General features: G+C 43.3%; 1 protein-coding gene across 15 annotated transcripts in view; it reads left to right on the plus strand.

Moving 5' to 3' along the window:
• Window positions 1-13,168, plus strand: part of LOC102569719 (ABC-type organic anion transporter ABCA8) — a 68,557-nt gene that overhangs the window by 31,849 nt on the left and 23,540 nt on the right. For all 15 annotated transcript variants that reach the window (XM_059732025.1, XM_059732029.1, XM_059732028.1 and 12 more), the window contains 10 exons: window positions 200-347; window positions 1,347-1,518; window positions 2,106-2,164; window positions 2,825-2,935; window positions 3,468-3,643; window positions 4,010-4,129; window positions 6,423-6,561; window positions 8,441-8,531; window positions 10,793-10,932; window positions 12,117-12,227. In XM_059732025.1, the coding sequence (XP_059588008.1) occupies window positions 200-347; window positions 1,347-1,518; window positions 2,106-2,164; window positions 2,825-2,935; window positions 3,468-3,643; window positions 4,010-4,129; window positions 6,423-6,561; window positions 8,441-8,531; window positions 10,793-10,932; window positions 12,117-12,227 (1,267 nt within the window). The remainder of the gene's footprint in view (window positions 1-199; window positions 348-1,346; window positions 1,519-2,105; window positions 2,165-2,824; window positions 2,936-3,467; window positions 3,644-4,009; window positions 4,130-6,422; window positions 6,562-8,440; window positions 8,532-10,792; window positions 10,933-12,116; window positions 12,228-13,168) is intronic.

Here is a 13,168-nt window from a genome sequence, read left to right on the forward strand (position 1 = left end):
TAAGCCAGAATTGGGTATCATCTACCCAGTTGGTATCATTGGGTATCATCATAAATAATGTAGAAAACTATTTCAAGTGAGGAAAGAACAAGAGGGGAGCTATGGTGATGATGGACTTCACAAATTATTTCTAGGCATGCAAAGTATTGTGTAAATCTCATCATGCATGAAGATTCTCAGACTTTGTCTTTTCTTGCAGATTTTTCATTTAGAAAAATATGGAATAGGTTTCTCTTTTTCTAACTTGATGGAGGAATCACACTTTTTATTGAAAATTTACATAATACTGATTCTTGATGCCATTTTGTATATGGTGCTGGCTATCTATTTTGACAAAGTTTTGCCTGGTAAGCAGATTCATAAATAAGACTGTGTAGATTTCTTTTTATACACAGTTGTAGTTTTAAAGCTGCCTGTCTGTCTCCCTCTCTTTCATACATGAACACAAGTGCTGGAAATGAATATACAGGATAATGGAATAATGCTGGGAAAAGAAATTTTAGGGAGAACATCACAAACATTTATTATATAGACTCCACATTCAACTGTGGAACAGTTCCCCAGGGAGAGAGAAGATGGCTGGTGTCATGCTATGAATGTACTGGCAGAAAGACCATAATTTATGTAGAAGGGAAAGGGACAGACTTTTCAGGCCGGTATATTGGCCCAAATGGTTGATTCTTCAACAATTGTTGAAAAATGTTGAATGGGAAATGTTGATTTCCCCCCCCCCCTCCATTTCTGACATTTTTGGTTTGTTAGTTTGTCTGCTGGTTCAAACCCTGGGGTTATCACTGGGCTTTTGTAGCTAGCAAAGGTGCTGGAGAGGTGTATGGTGTACAATAAGTGGAGCAGAGGCTACTTTATTGGAACAGTAGAAAGAGCATCAATAGAGCATCATCCGTGAGATGGTGAAGGGCTGGAAGCATTGATAGGTAGGGCCTTGCTCTCTTTTGCCTATTATAATATATAGAGCTCAGTTTTGTAACATAGATGGGAAAGAATCTCCTTTGTGGCCCGGTGCATCCATCCATTCTGCTGTACAGTTTCTGGCATGCGGTACGTCTTCTGTTGGCTGTAAATTCAGATGCATGACAATGTTGTGAACTAGTGACCAAATTTTAAAAGCTAATAAGGCACGTAAAGGCAGCCATGGTCCTATAGGTAGGATTATCAAATGAAGGTAGGTGCTTCAGTATTTTTGTAATACCACTGGGCATCTATCTCCATCGTTAGATGTCTAAGTATTCTTTTTTTAAATCTGATCAAAAATATTCAATGCCATGAATAAGGTTTTGACAAATCCTTGATCAGCTAAAATGTTATATCCTCTGCTTCTTGATCAGACAAATATGGAATACCATATCCCCCTTTATTCTTCCTGAAATCATCGTACTGGTCCAAAAGCAGGAGAGATTACACTGGTGAGAGACCTGAGATTGAACAGAACCGGGAACGTATCTTTAACGATAATATGGAGCGAGTGCCTCCAGAATTTGTTGGGAAGGAAGCTATCAGGTAGAGATATTGATATATTCAAAAAATTACCTGTTGCTACCCTGGGGCCCAGGGCCACTGATCTGCTGTTGTGCTCTTACAATCAATTTTACTTTGTTCATCTGCTCAATTGTGGCGTTCAGGGGATGGTTGCAGGAATAGAGCTAGCAGAGCTAGATGCATCACTGTTAAAATGCAGGTGAGAGTAAGCCAGTCAAAAATGAAGGACTTGAGACCCTTTGTATACTTAATTCATGATAAAAGCTTTATTGAAAAATAATTGCGGCAGAGAATAGATGGCTACTCTTCTCGGCTACTCATTATTGCTGCAGTCTAATTTGAATAAAGATAAGGCGGCAGTATTTCTTGCAATTAATTCAGTCTTTATACATGGAAGGAGTGATCTTTAAGCACCTTGTGCCATGTGTAGTCCGTTACATTTATGAAAAGTTGGTATAGGACGGTACCATAGCTGACTGGTAGCTACTTTTTATACTGTCTTTGGGAATGACTGCGAAGAATCAACTCCTTAAGAATAAATAAGCAGCCCCTAGAAACTAATTTGCTGGTCTCTAGTCCTAATAACAGCTTCCATATCCTTCCTTTAGACTCAACAATATTAAAAAAATATATGGAAAGAAGGACCAGAAAGCAGAAGCTCTCAGAGGTAAAAGTTTTGTCATCCTTTGTTCCTAAATGAAAATGAATTAAGTTTATTACAAAAAACTGAGGCAGGTTTTATTTTATTTTAAAGATCTATCCATAATGATTAACTGTGCTTAGTACAATGAACATTTGGGGACAATGCAAATATTTTCACTGTGACATTTAACCACTGTTAAATATGGGAAAAATTAGTTCCAGAAATGAAGTGACATTAGTTGAGTAGCATAATTTATGTCACGTCAGGTTAATTCATACAACTGATATGTACTCTATTCAGTTTTGAAAGCATATTTGTTCTATCTTTAACAAAGTTTGCTCTCTGCAAATTACTTAGAGTCATAATTTATGTTTTTAATTTATTCTTATTCTGTCTCTTCCTTTCCTCAGTACTGTAGTACTCCCTTTTTAATAAGTATCAGAAAAAAATATTAGTCAAGAAATAAATCAGTATCCCATAATATCAATAAAATTAACCCAAAGTTTAGTTTCTGTATTTCTGGCTTTTGCTTAAATCAGTTTTGGCAGAAGCAACATTTCCTGAATCATTGTTTGACCCCTGGATACCACTCTTTCCTGAGAGCTGCAGAGACTAATAGAACCTAATTTACTTTCTAAAACTGAATCCTAACAGTGCACTTGTTTTAACTTCTTCTTAAACTAGGTTTGTTCTTGAATATTTATGAAGGCCAAATCACTGCATTGCTGGGTCATAGCGGAGCTGGAAAAACTACGTTGCTAAATGTGCTGAGTGGATTTATCAAGGCTTCAGATGGTAGGACAATATACTATCAACTCAGGGGCTTGTTATCAACTATGATAGAATCAGAGAATCGTAGAAAAGGAGGGTTGGATGGGACCTCAGGAGGTCGTTTAGTCTACCCCCCTGCTCGAAGCAGGACCAGCCCCAACTAAATAATTCCAGCCAAGGCTTTGTTGAGCTGGACCTTAAAAACCTTCAAGGGTGGAGAGGCCACTACCACTCTAGGTAACTTGTTCCAGTGCTTTACTACCCTCCTAGTGAGAGTTTTTCCTGATATCCAATCTAAACTTCCCTTGCTGCAGCTTGAGCCTATTGTTCCTTGTTCTGCCATCTGCCCCCACTGAAAACAGCCCAGCTCCATCCTCTTTGCAACCTCCCTGCAGGGAGGTGAAGGCTGCTATCAAATCCCCCTTGGTCTTCTCTTCTCCAGACTAAATCAGCCCAGTTCCCTCAGCCTCTCCTCACCAGTCATTTTCATTGCCAAACTATGTTTGGGTGAAAGACAAAGGACACTTTATCTTATCCTGTTTATTTGTTCATCCAGGTTCAGCCACCATATACAACTACCACTTGTCTGAAATAGGAGACAGAGAGAGAATAAGAGAGAGGATTGGGTTCTGTCCACAATTCAACATTCAGTTTGAAGTTTTAACGGTGAAAGAAAATTTGCAAATTGTTGCTGGAATCAAAGGGATCCAGTCCAGTGAGGCCAAACGCGAGGTGAGCGTTTGTTTATTAGCAAAGAACCTTGACTCCGCAGCAGTGTTGGATTATTTTCTCATGAAAGCTTGAATTTTAAATCTAAAGATGGTAAGAATATAGTAAAATTCTCAGTTTTGTTGGATTGTGTTTGAAAAATTTATGCCAAATAAATTCCTTGCTTCAATAAAGATTATTCTTGTAGTTTTTCTGGCTTCTGCTGTATCACTGATGTCTGAGGGAACATTTCAAAGAACTCAAACCAGCAGGCACACATGATGATGTTTAACTTTAATAGTGATGCACAAGTGCTACCTAGACATTCCTATTTGGGGAATGATTCCAAAACAAACTGGTGCTTGAAATTTCTTTTTATGTATTTTGTAGGTGCAAAATATTTTGACGTTGTTGGATATGACCAGCATTCAGGACATTCAAGCTGATAAACTGAGTGGCGGGCAAAAAAGAAAATTGTCTCTTGGGATTGCCATGTTAGGAGATCCACAGGTAAAAGGAAGAAGACAAGCAAAGCCATAGCATATGTGGAAAAGCCCTGATCCCAAAAGATTTATGCAAGTACTAACTATAAGGATTCCCATAACTACCATCGAACTACTTACAGTACCTAAAAATAAGTATGGAATTGTGGCAGGGCACTGGTAGTGCCTATCACTTTAAGAGATTCAGGCAGGTTGTGGAGTAGCCAGCAGATGTGCTCAAGCCCAATTAGGTAGTCGCCTAATAGCTAGGAGGCTGCCTGACTGGAGGAGGGCTGGGCAGTCAGAGTATAAGCTCAGACCTAGGGAACAGGGACGACAGTTACATCTGGGGAGCTGAAGGAGCAACATCCCTCAGCCAGATGACTACAGCTCCTGGAACATCTGGAAGAAAGGGGGAGCTAGCTGGGGAAAGAGGAGGCCTATGAGGGTCCCCAGCCCAGGCAGGGCTGAGTGAGAGAGGTTGGGAGAGCTGAGCCCTGAGGAACATCAAGAGAGAGTAGGCTGCCTTACCTGGGAAGTAAGAAGGAACCCCAAGAGTTCTGGGGTAGAGACACCGGTGGGACTAAAGCAGGAGTAGGAGGGTACTCTGATGGTGGCAGAGATGCATAGGGAAAGGCTCCAGAGAGAGCACTGGTTTAGATAGCATAAAGAGCTTCAATGAGAAAGGGAGAGGGCAGGTTGTTGTTGAGGTTGTTAGCCTACTTCAAGTGGCCCAAGCTGGGGCCAAGGCCCAGGAGGGGATGAAGGGCAAGGTGCCCATCATGAGGGGTTGGCCAGTGCTGCAGAGGGCCTGGCACCTCACCTGGCCAAGCTCAGGTGAGTGAATATCCCTTGGGTGAAGGACCATCAGTGAGAGTTGGGAGCTGGAAGGCCAGCCCTGCCCATATGAAGGGGGGTCCCGGGGACTACCCAGAGGCAGGGACAGGTAAAACCAGGCCTGGAGTGGACATGGGGTTAGCGTGAGTGGAAGGTCTACAAAGTATATGCAGGCTCTAGAGAGAAGGGAGCCAGGTAGAGCTTGAGGATAGGACTGTGAAAGTCCATTGGTCCTGGGTAAAACTGAATCCTTCTGGAGTCAGTTGGTGTGATGGGGCTGCCTGTGGTGGGGCAGCCTCCATGAAATGCCACATGTGGGCCGCTCCAAGGAAAGATAAGGATGGGGTGCCAGAAAGCCTCAGTTCCCACTGGCTTGTAGGTACCCTGTGGAGGGGACAGGCTAGGGGAGCACACCTCAACTGAAAAGCACAGGCCTACTGAAGGGGCCTGCAGCAGGGTCCAGATCCATCGAGTGGGGTCTGAAATGAGGCCAAGGTCCAGCAAGGGACCTGAGGCCATAGGGGCAAAGAGCCCTGAATGAGATGAGGGGCAAGGAGGCCATAGGGGCAAGGAGCCCGGAGTGAGATGACGGGCAGGAGGCCCTAGAGTGAGGGAGAAGGCCCAGTGAGGGGCCAAACAGTGTAATCAGATGCCATCTGCAAGGCATGGAGCACAATGTAGGGGAGGTTTGGAGCCATGTATTTGGGCCCAGTACACCAGGGCCACAATTAGGGAAGCCTCCCACATTTTTATCAATTTATATCGTGTGGCAGGAGAGTAAGGGCAGACTGCCCTAGATGAGCAGGAGGGCCAGTGATGCATGCGGCCCCAAGAGGTATCCCGCCACAGGAATTCTTTGCAAGATCAAGTATTTTGTGTATGTTTTCATGCAATAAGTTTATAGATAATATCTGAAATGAAATCAGTGATCTGATGGTGAAAAAAAGATATAAAAATACCTACATTCTTCAAGAACTATTCACTGGGATCTATTTAACAAAGAAAGAATGGAGGCAGCATCAATAATACATTTAGCTCAAACTGGCTACTCTCAGGAAGGATAATTTAAAATGAGAAACAAATTATAAAAATACAGATGAAAAACATAAATGGCATTGCTTTTTTGGTACATACTACAAAGAGTCAGTATGTATCTGTATGTATAACACAAGATTTTTCATAGTAAATGAATTTATATGCAATATCAGAAAGTATTTAAAAAATCCAAACCATCCAATATTTTTTAATAATCCTTCAGATGTTCTCTGTATTTCCCTAGTTGGTTTTGAAGGTCTTAGGATACACTCATGCTATGGTTTCAAATTTTTCAACCAAATGCCCTGAATCTTTTCTTTAGGAAAAACTGAAATTCTTTTTCTTAGCTGCAGAAGCTGAAACCATGAAAAAATGTCAACTCACACTAGCCTTGCAATAACATTGTGAGGAGATAATGCAAGGTGTGTCTTCCTCTGTTTCTCTTTCAGGTTTTGCTTCTAGACGAGCCAACTGCTGGGCTAGATCCATGTTCTAGGCATCAGGTGTGGACCCTGCTGAAGGAATATAAACCTGGTCGAGTGACTCTGTTCAGCACCCAGTTCATGGATGAGGCTGATGTCCTAGCTGGTGAGCACAGTTACAAGCCGTTTTCCTGAAGAGTGAAACAAATCTCCATGGTACTGGCTCAGCCTAAAGGGTCAGGATGTCATTTTTGGCTTCCCTGGATCAAAAGGGATTTTCACATAAATGCACAGTGCTGCTTCCCCTGCAATACTTTCCTCCCTGTCCAGCCTTGCTACATCCTAATTCCTCTTTGACACCCATGTCTACTGAAATTTGAAAGCAGTGGTGATGCATAGAGGGTGCATGGGGGTGCACTGCTGCACCCCCTGACAGCTAGCGTTGCTAGGCAATGGGCAGGAGATGCAGGCAGGAGTGCTGGTGCCCCCCCCCCCCCCCCCGCCCCGATGGATTGGCATGATTGGCCATGGGGGGACCCCCACCCCAGTCACTGACTGGCTGCTGGGGACGGGGGCAAGTGCCCCCCCCCCAACTCAGGAGGCACCAGTTGTCCATGTTTGAAGACCACTTCCTGATTAGTTATTGTTTGAAACTCAGTGGGACAAGCCCTATTCATAAAATCAACTATTATGAAACATGTATTAAATTAACATTTATATACTGTATATTATACAGGCTTTTTCAGTGTATTGATTATTTCAAATTTTCTCAATCATTCCTCTCAGTAAGTGACCTCTAAACGTAGAAAATAAAAACTGCCATTTCCTGGATCAGACCATAGGTCCATCTTGCTGAGCCTCAGTGGCAGAGAGTGGAAGCTGAAAGGAAGAGTGAACTGGGAAGGGTTTTTGAACCCGAAAGCTTGCTTAATAATTATTTTCCAACTATTCGGGTTGGTCTAAAAAAAGATATCGGATTCACCCAAGGAACCTTGTCTGCCTATGTCCTTAGACCAACACGGCTACAACCTACGTGCCTGGGTATGACCAGGGTTTTTCCCCTGTTCCTCTCTAACTTGTAGTGTCCTGCATTTAGGGTCTAGAAAGTTTTGATTCAGAGGCTGTACCAATGCACTGATAGCTGCCAATGCGCCTTTCCGCCAACAGTTTGTCCAATCCCTTTTTGAATTTGGCTAAACTGTCAGCTTCCACTCCATCTGGTGGCAGTGAGTTCCGTAATTTAATTATACGCTGTGTGAAAAAGAACTTTTTTTGTTAGTTTTGGTCTTACTACCCAATAGTTTCATTGTGTGACCCCTAGTTCTTGTATTGTGAGAGATAATAAGGAATAAATCCCTATTTACTTTCTCTTCACCATTGAGTATTTTGTAAACTCTTATCATGGTGCCCCTAAAGCCTCTCTTTTCTAAACTGAATAAACCTAGCCTCTTTAGTCTCTTCTCATATGGAAGTTCCTCCATACCAGAAATCATCCTTGTGGCCCATATCTGCAGAGCCAGCCTTAGAGAAAATGGTGCCCTGAGCAAACTTGTATTTTGGTGCCCGCCCAAAACCCTCCCACAAGTCAGCAGCACTGCTGTAGGCAGAGGCAGGCAGGAGTGCAGGGCTCAGTCTTGCAGGGAGGTGGAGTTGCCCATAATGCCTGGCCCAGCCCGTCCTGAGTAGAGCGGGGCACAGGGATCAACTGGTGTGGGGCAGGGTGAGGGTAGAGCGCTGCTGTGTGTGTGTGTGTGTGTGTGTGTGTGTGTGTGTGTGTGTGTGTGTGTGTGTGTGTGTGTGTGGCACCCCTGACCACAGCATCCTGGCTGTCCATGTTGCCCACCCCCAAGGCTGGCTCGGCATGTTTGTACCTTCTCTAGTTCTTCTATATCCTTTCTGAGGTGTGGGGACCAAACCTGGGCCCAGTATTCAAGGTATAGGCACACCAAGGATTTATAAAAGGACACAATACTTTCCATTTTGTTTACAAATGCCTTCTTAATAATCCTTAAAGCAGAATTTATTTTGGCTTTCTTTCCCTGTAGACCGCAAGGCTTTTATCTCCTGTGGAAGGATAAAGTGTGTTGGCTCATCTCTCTTTCTAAAGAAAAAATGGGGGATTGGCTATCACTTAAGGTATATTTTTTGCATATTTTCCTTGTGGTTTTAAATTGGTATCTCGGTAGCAGCATAGAGTTATCTCAGTCATAGCAAGCAATATCTGGGGATGTTAACAGTAAATGCCTATTGGAAAAATTTAAGAGGAATGATGATAAAAACTCCATATTTATTGATGGCATACTGATAACGTTATTGGTTGACTGATTGAATACCAATATACACCACCCTTCCCAACAAAGTTTCAGGATGGCTTGTAGTATGAGAACAGAATAACTGAGGATGCAAGCAAACATTCACAGTACCTGATCTATGATCACGCAGCTTTCTTTAAGCCATGCATGAGGAATAGGTCCAAGGAGGTGATACTTCCCCCCTATCGGGCTCTGGTCAGACCGCAGTTGGAGTACTGCGTGCAATTCTGGGCGCCGCAATTCAAGAGGGATGCGGATAACCTGGAGAGGGTCCAGAGAAGGGCCACTCGTATGGTTAAGGGCCTGCAGATCAAGCCCTACGAGGAGAGACTAGAGAAACTGGATCTTTTCAGCCTCTGCAAGAGAAGGTTGAGAGGCGACCTTGTGGCTGCCTAGAAGTTCATCACGGGGGCACAGAAGGGAATTGGTGAGTATTTATTCACCAAGGCGCCCCCAGGGGTTACAAGAAATAATGGCCACAAGCTAGCAGAGAGCAGATTTAGACTGGACATTAGGAAGAACTTCTTCACAGTTCGAGTGGCCAAGGTCTGGAACAGGCTCCCAAGGGAGGTGGTGCTCTCCCCTACCCTGGGGGTCTTCAAGAGGAGGTTAGATGAGTATCTAGCTGGGGTCATCTAGACCCAGCACTCTTTCCTGCTTATGCAGGGGGTCGGACTCGATGATCTATTGAGGTCCCTTCCGACCCTAACATCTATGAATCTATGAATCTATGTGATCATAGCTCTGGCCCAGCTTGTGCTCAAGTTTACTAGTGCTGGGAGCTGTACTGGGAGCCCATTCTAAGTGAGTTGGGGAACGGGGAAAGGCTAGCAAGTCCATGGCAGGGAGTTGGCAGGATTGGGGGTGCTGGTGGATCTGCAGAGAGGTTGGTGCATCCATGCAGGAGGGTAGTAATCCGTTCAGGGTGAAAGGGTCGTGGCTAAAAATAGCTGGGCAGGGCAGGGGGAAGGGGAGGAAGAGTGCAGCCTCAAGGCTGGGGCAAGCAGGTGGGCTTTACACAAGTGACAATTTTTGCCCAATCTGACCCCTGAAAACACTCTACAGCCATGAACAAACATAAGTGCACAGCTGGAGAGCTCTGTAAAAGGGCCCCATCCTGTGCAGCACCTTGATTAACTTGTCCAAAGTGGAGCACCTTTATTAACTTGTGTCTGTGTGCACCAAGAGCAGGGCTCAGCTAACACAGTCCAGCTTGGCTCCCAGCGCTGTTTTCAGAATGGAAGGGGGAGAAGGGAACAGAGGGAGCTTGTTCTGGGGGTTGCCCAGCTGGCTTTGTGGAGTGGGGCATGTGGATTGGAGCTCCCCGATGTTGGGGGCTCCAATCCATTTACCCCCCCCCCACTCCAGCACAGCTGGGGAAACCCCAGAAGAGACCTGCCTCCCTGCCTTCTCCTCCTCCCATTCTGAGATGGAAGACAAGCTGGGAGAGGGTGGGCAAAGTTAGAGGAAGGGTCTGCAGACGTGCAGCCTCTCTTCCTGGGTCAGCTCTAAACTGGAGCTCCATCTCCAACCCTCTTGACTCAACAGCTAATATCTGTTAGATTCGTCTAACTCATGGCACTTTCTGTGAAGTGCCAGGAGCTGCACTTCTGTCTGCGCCTTTAGTGTGGAGTAGATAGCTCACAGAAATTTACCACCATAGCATGAATGCCGTGTGCCCCCAAGGCTGGGGGAGTACGGCAAGCTCCCGCAGGCAGCCACAGCACTGGCAGAGATGGCGGGGGGGGGAAACACTGACTGGCGGCGAGCAGGATTGGCAGGCAGTGACCGCCGGCAGTGTCTCTGGTGCCTTTTCACAGGGCGTGCGCCGTCATGCTCATGGGGTGCATGTGCACTCATTTACCCTACGTGTTGCCCGTGCACCATAGCTTACTGCCTATTAATTGCCTGTGTAGAAAAACCTTTAGAAAAAAAAATCACAGTGAAATGCTTTCCTAAATAAGCTCTTTAGGATCTGGAAAATCTGAATGATGATTAATTAAGGATTGCTGGATTTTGGTTTCCTGGTTTTTTACATTCTGAAAATCAAGTTCTTTTTCATTTTAAAATTTCCCATATGAACAGGATGCACGTCAGTGAGCACTGTGACTCTGAGAGGATGTCATCTCTGGTCAGAGAGTATGTGCCTAATGCCACATTCTCAGGACAGAGTGAAAATGAACTAAGGTATATTCTGCCAATGGAAAATGTGGATAAATTTCCAGGTAATTATATATTTAAATGCTCAAGAATCAATCGTACAAAAATATCAATTTAGTGAATAAAAAAGAAATATAAAGAGAAATTCTACAGGATTCTTGAATTCCCTCAAAAGTTTTACCTAGGGATATGTGAGTCTTGTTTCAGAATTTTTTCCAAACTTTTAGTCTCTACATTTAAATTCAAAACATGTACTTTTCTTCCATTCATGAAAAAAGTGCATAATTAAACCAGACACAAATAGTTAACATGACTTTTTCTTAAGGGTTAGTGTTGAGGAAATCACAGCAGGGTCCAAGCTTTGATCCTATTTGGGTGTTGTTTAAGGCTTCATTTTTCTTTCAGCTTATGGAAGTACTGATACTTCATGATACCTTAACTTCTTTGTTCTTCCAGTAAGTGAAGTAGTACTGTAAAGGTAACCTGCACCTACCACACTGGCATGTATAGATGCAGCCAAAGACAGAACCTGAAAAATGCCCACAAGAGTAACATTTCAAAATAACGAAAAAAATAAAAATGTTCAGATCAGATTTGACTGTGTGTTTTCCCATAGAGGAAGTACTGTCAAAGAATGAATCCCGCACATATATGCATGCATGTAGGGAAATTTCTAATTCTGACTTCTTGATTATTTATATTTTTGGGAGATAGGAGCTGTTAATATTGTGTTGTCGCTGTTTTGTGCTTGAAAAAACTCCTTACGCTTGGTGCAAAGGGGCAGTCCTAATCTCAGAAGATGAAACGGGGGCATTTTTTTCCTACGTTGTTGGGCTACAGCTCCCCTAGCGCTCCTCTCTTGTCACTAACTAATTGTTGGGAGTCCCATGCACCTAGCTTATTATGGGAGGTAGAATAATGATGCTAGTTGGAAAGTCAACTCTCTTTGGTTGATCAAAAGAAGTATCTGGTTATTTGTTACTATTCTCTTGAGCCTTTTCATTTCAGTGGAATATGAACTTCTTTCAAAAGTGAAGAATAACTTAGAAAAACCTGAAAATGTTGGTCCATTCACTGTTGAAATGGTTACCCTAAAAGTAAGAGAGAGGGTCAAATTCTGCTTCCAGTACACCAGTATGTATAAGGAATTAGCTGGGTCTAGGCTCCTGTATTTCAGAGCAGAATTTGGCCCAGAGATCTATACGTTTCCTTATGCCTTCAAGGTACATATGTTTTTTCTATTACACAGATCTGTTCTGTAGCTTAGACAGCCATTCTGATGAAGGAATTGTTAATTATGGAGTTACCATGACAACCCTGGAAGATGTCTTCATGAAACTGGAAGGTGAAGATCAAGAAGGTAAAATACCAGGCCCAATCATGCAATTGTCAGCCAGGCAAAATTAGGATGATTTAAATATTAATCTTGCATGGTTTTTTCAGCTAACTACAAATCCTTACCTGTAGTGGTCATATTCAGACAGAGAACTAACTATTTAACATTTCTTTGAACAGTTACAATAGAACTGCATTCATGAAAATGGTTAAAATAAAGAATTAAAACCCAAGTATAATGACTATAGAAAGAGGAATGGTTTTAGCCCTGATCTATCATTAAATATCAAGTGGGTGATGAGGCAAATTGAGTATATGTGGGTATGCTTCTGCCAGGTGCCATTAGTGGCAAAAAGAGCCAGGTTCAGTGACCTGTGGGCTTTCTCTGAAAAAAACCATTGTGACCACTAACTCAGATTCCCGCATGAAAACTAGAGAAACTAAATTACACCGTCAGGGTGTTCTTGATAAGCAACACCTATCCAAGCCTTTAAAAGAAACAATGCAAAATTCAAGAAGAAAAAGTGCAAAATACTGTGCTTAGGAGGGAGCTATCAGATGCACAAATGCAAATTGGGGAACAACTGTATTTTAACCAGAATGTCCAAAGCATCACACAACTGAGGTGCCAATGAGGCCTGCCTTTTGCAGTCATTTCCCTTTGCTCACTCTAGTACCAGGCAGGTCTGGGTCAATTCTTCAACAATTATCAACTGGAGGTGAGCACCCTTCTCTGTAGGGTTTCTGCTTAATGCTTAACATTCAGGTGTCACCCAGCTGTCTGTAAAGTATGTACATTGGAAAGCAAACCTCTGGAGGAGGAAAGCGGAAGAGATCAATGGACACAGAACTCGTAGGTGTGATGGATGTTCTGTATAGTATCTTAAGGGTTTAAAGAGTTTTATTGCTAATAGAGCTCATCGTAATTGATATCTCTTCCACTCTACTGTCATATAAAACCATGTC

Source organism: Alligator mississippiensis, chromosome 8 (genome assembly GCF_030867095.1).
Source record: "Alligator mississippiensis isolate rAllMis1 chromosome 8, rAllMis1, whole genome shotgun sequence".
Classification (NCBI taxonomy): Eukaryota; Metazoa; Chordata; order Crocodylia; family Alligatoridae; genus Alligator; species Alligator mississippiensis.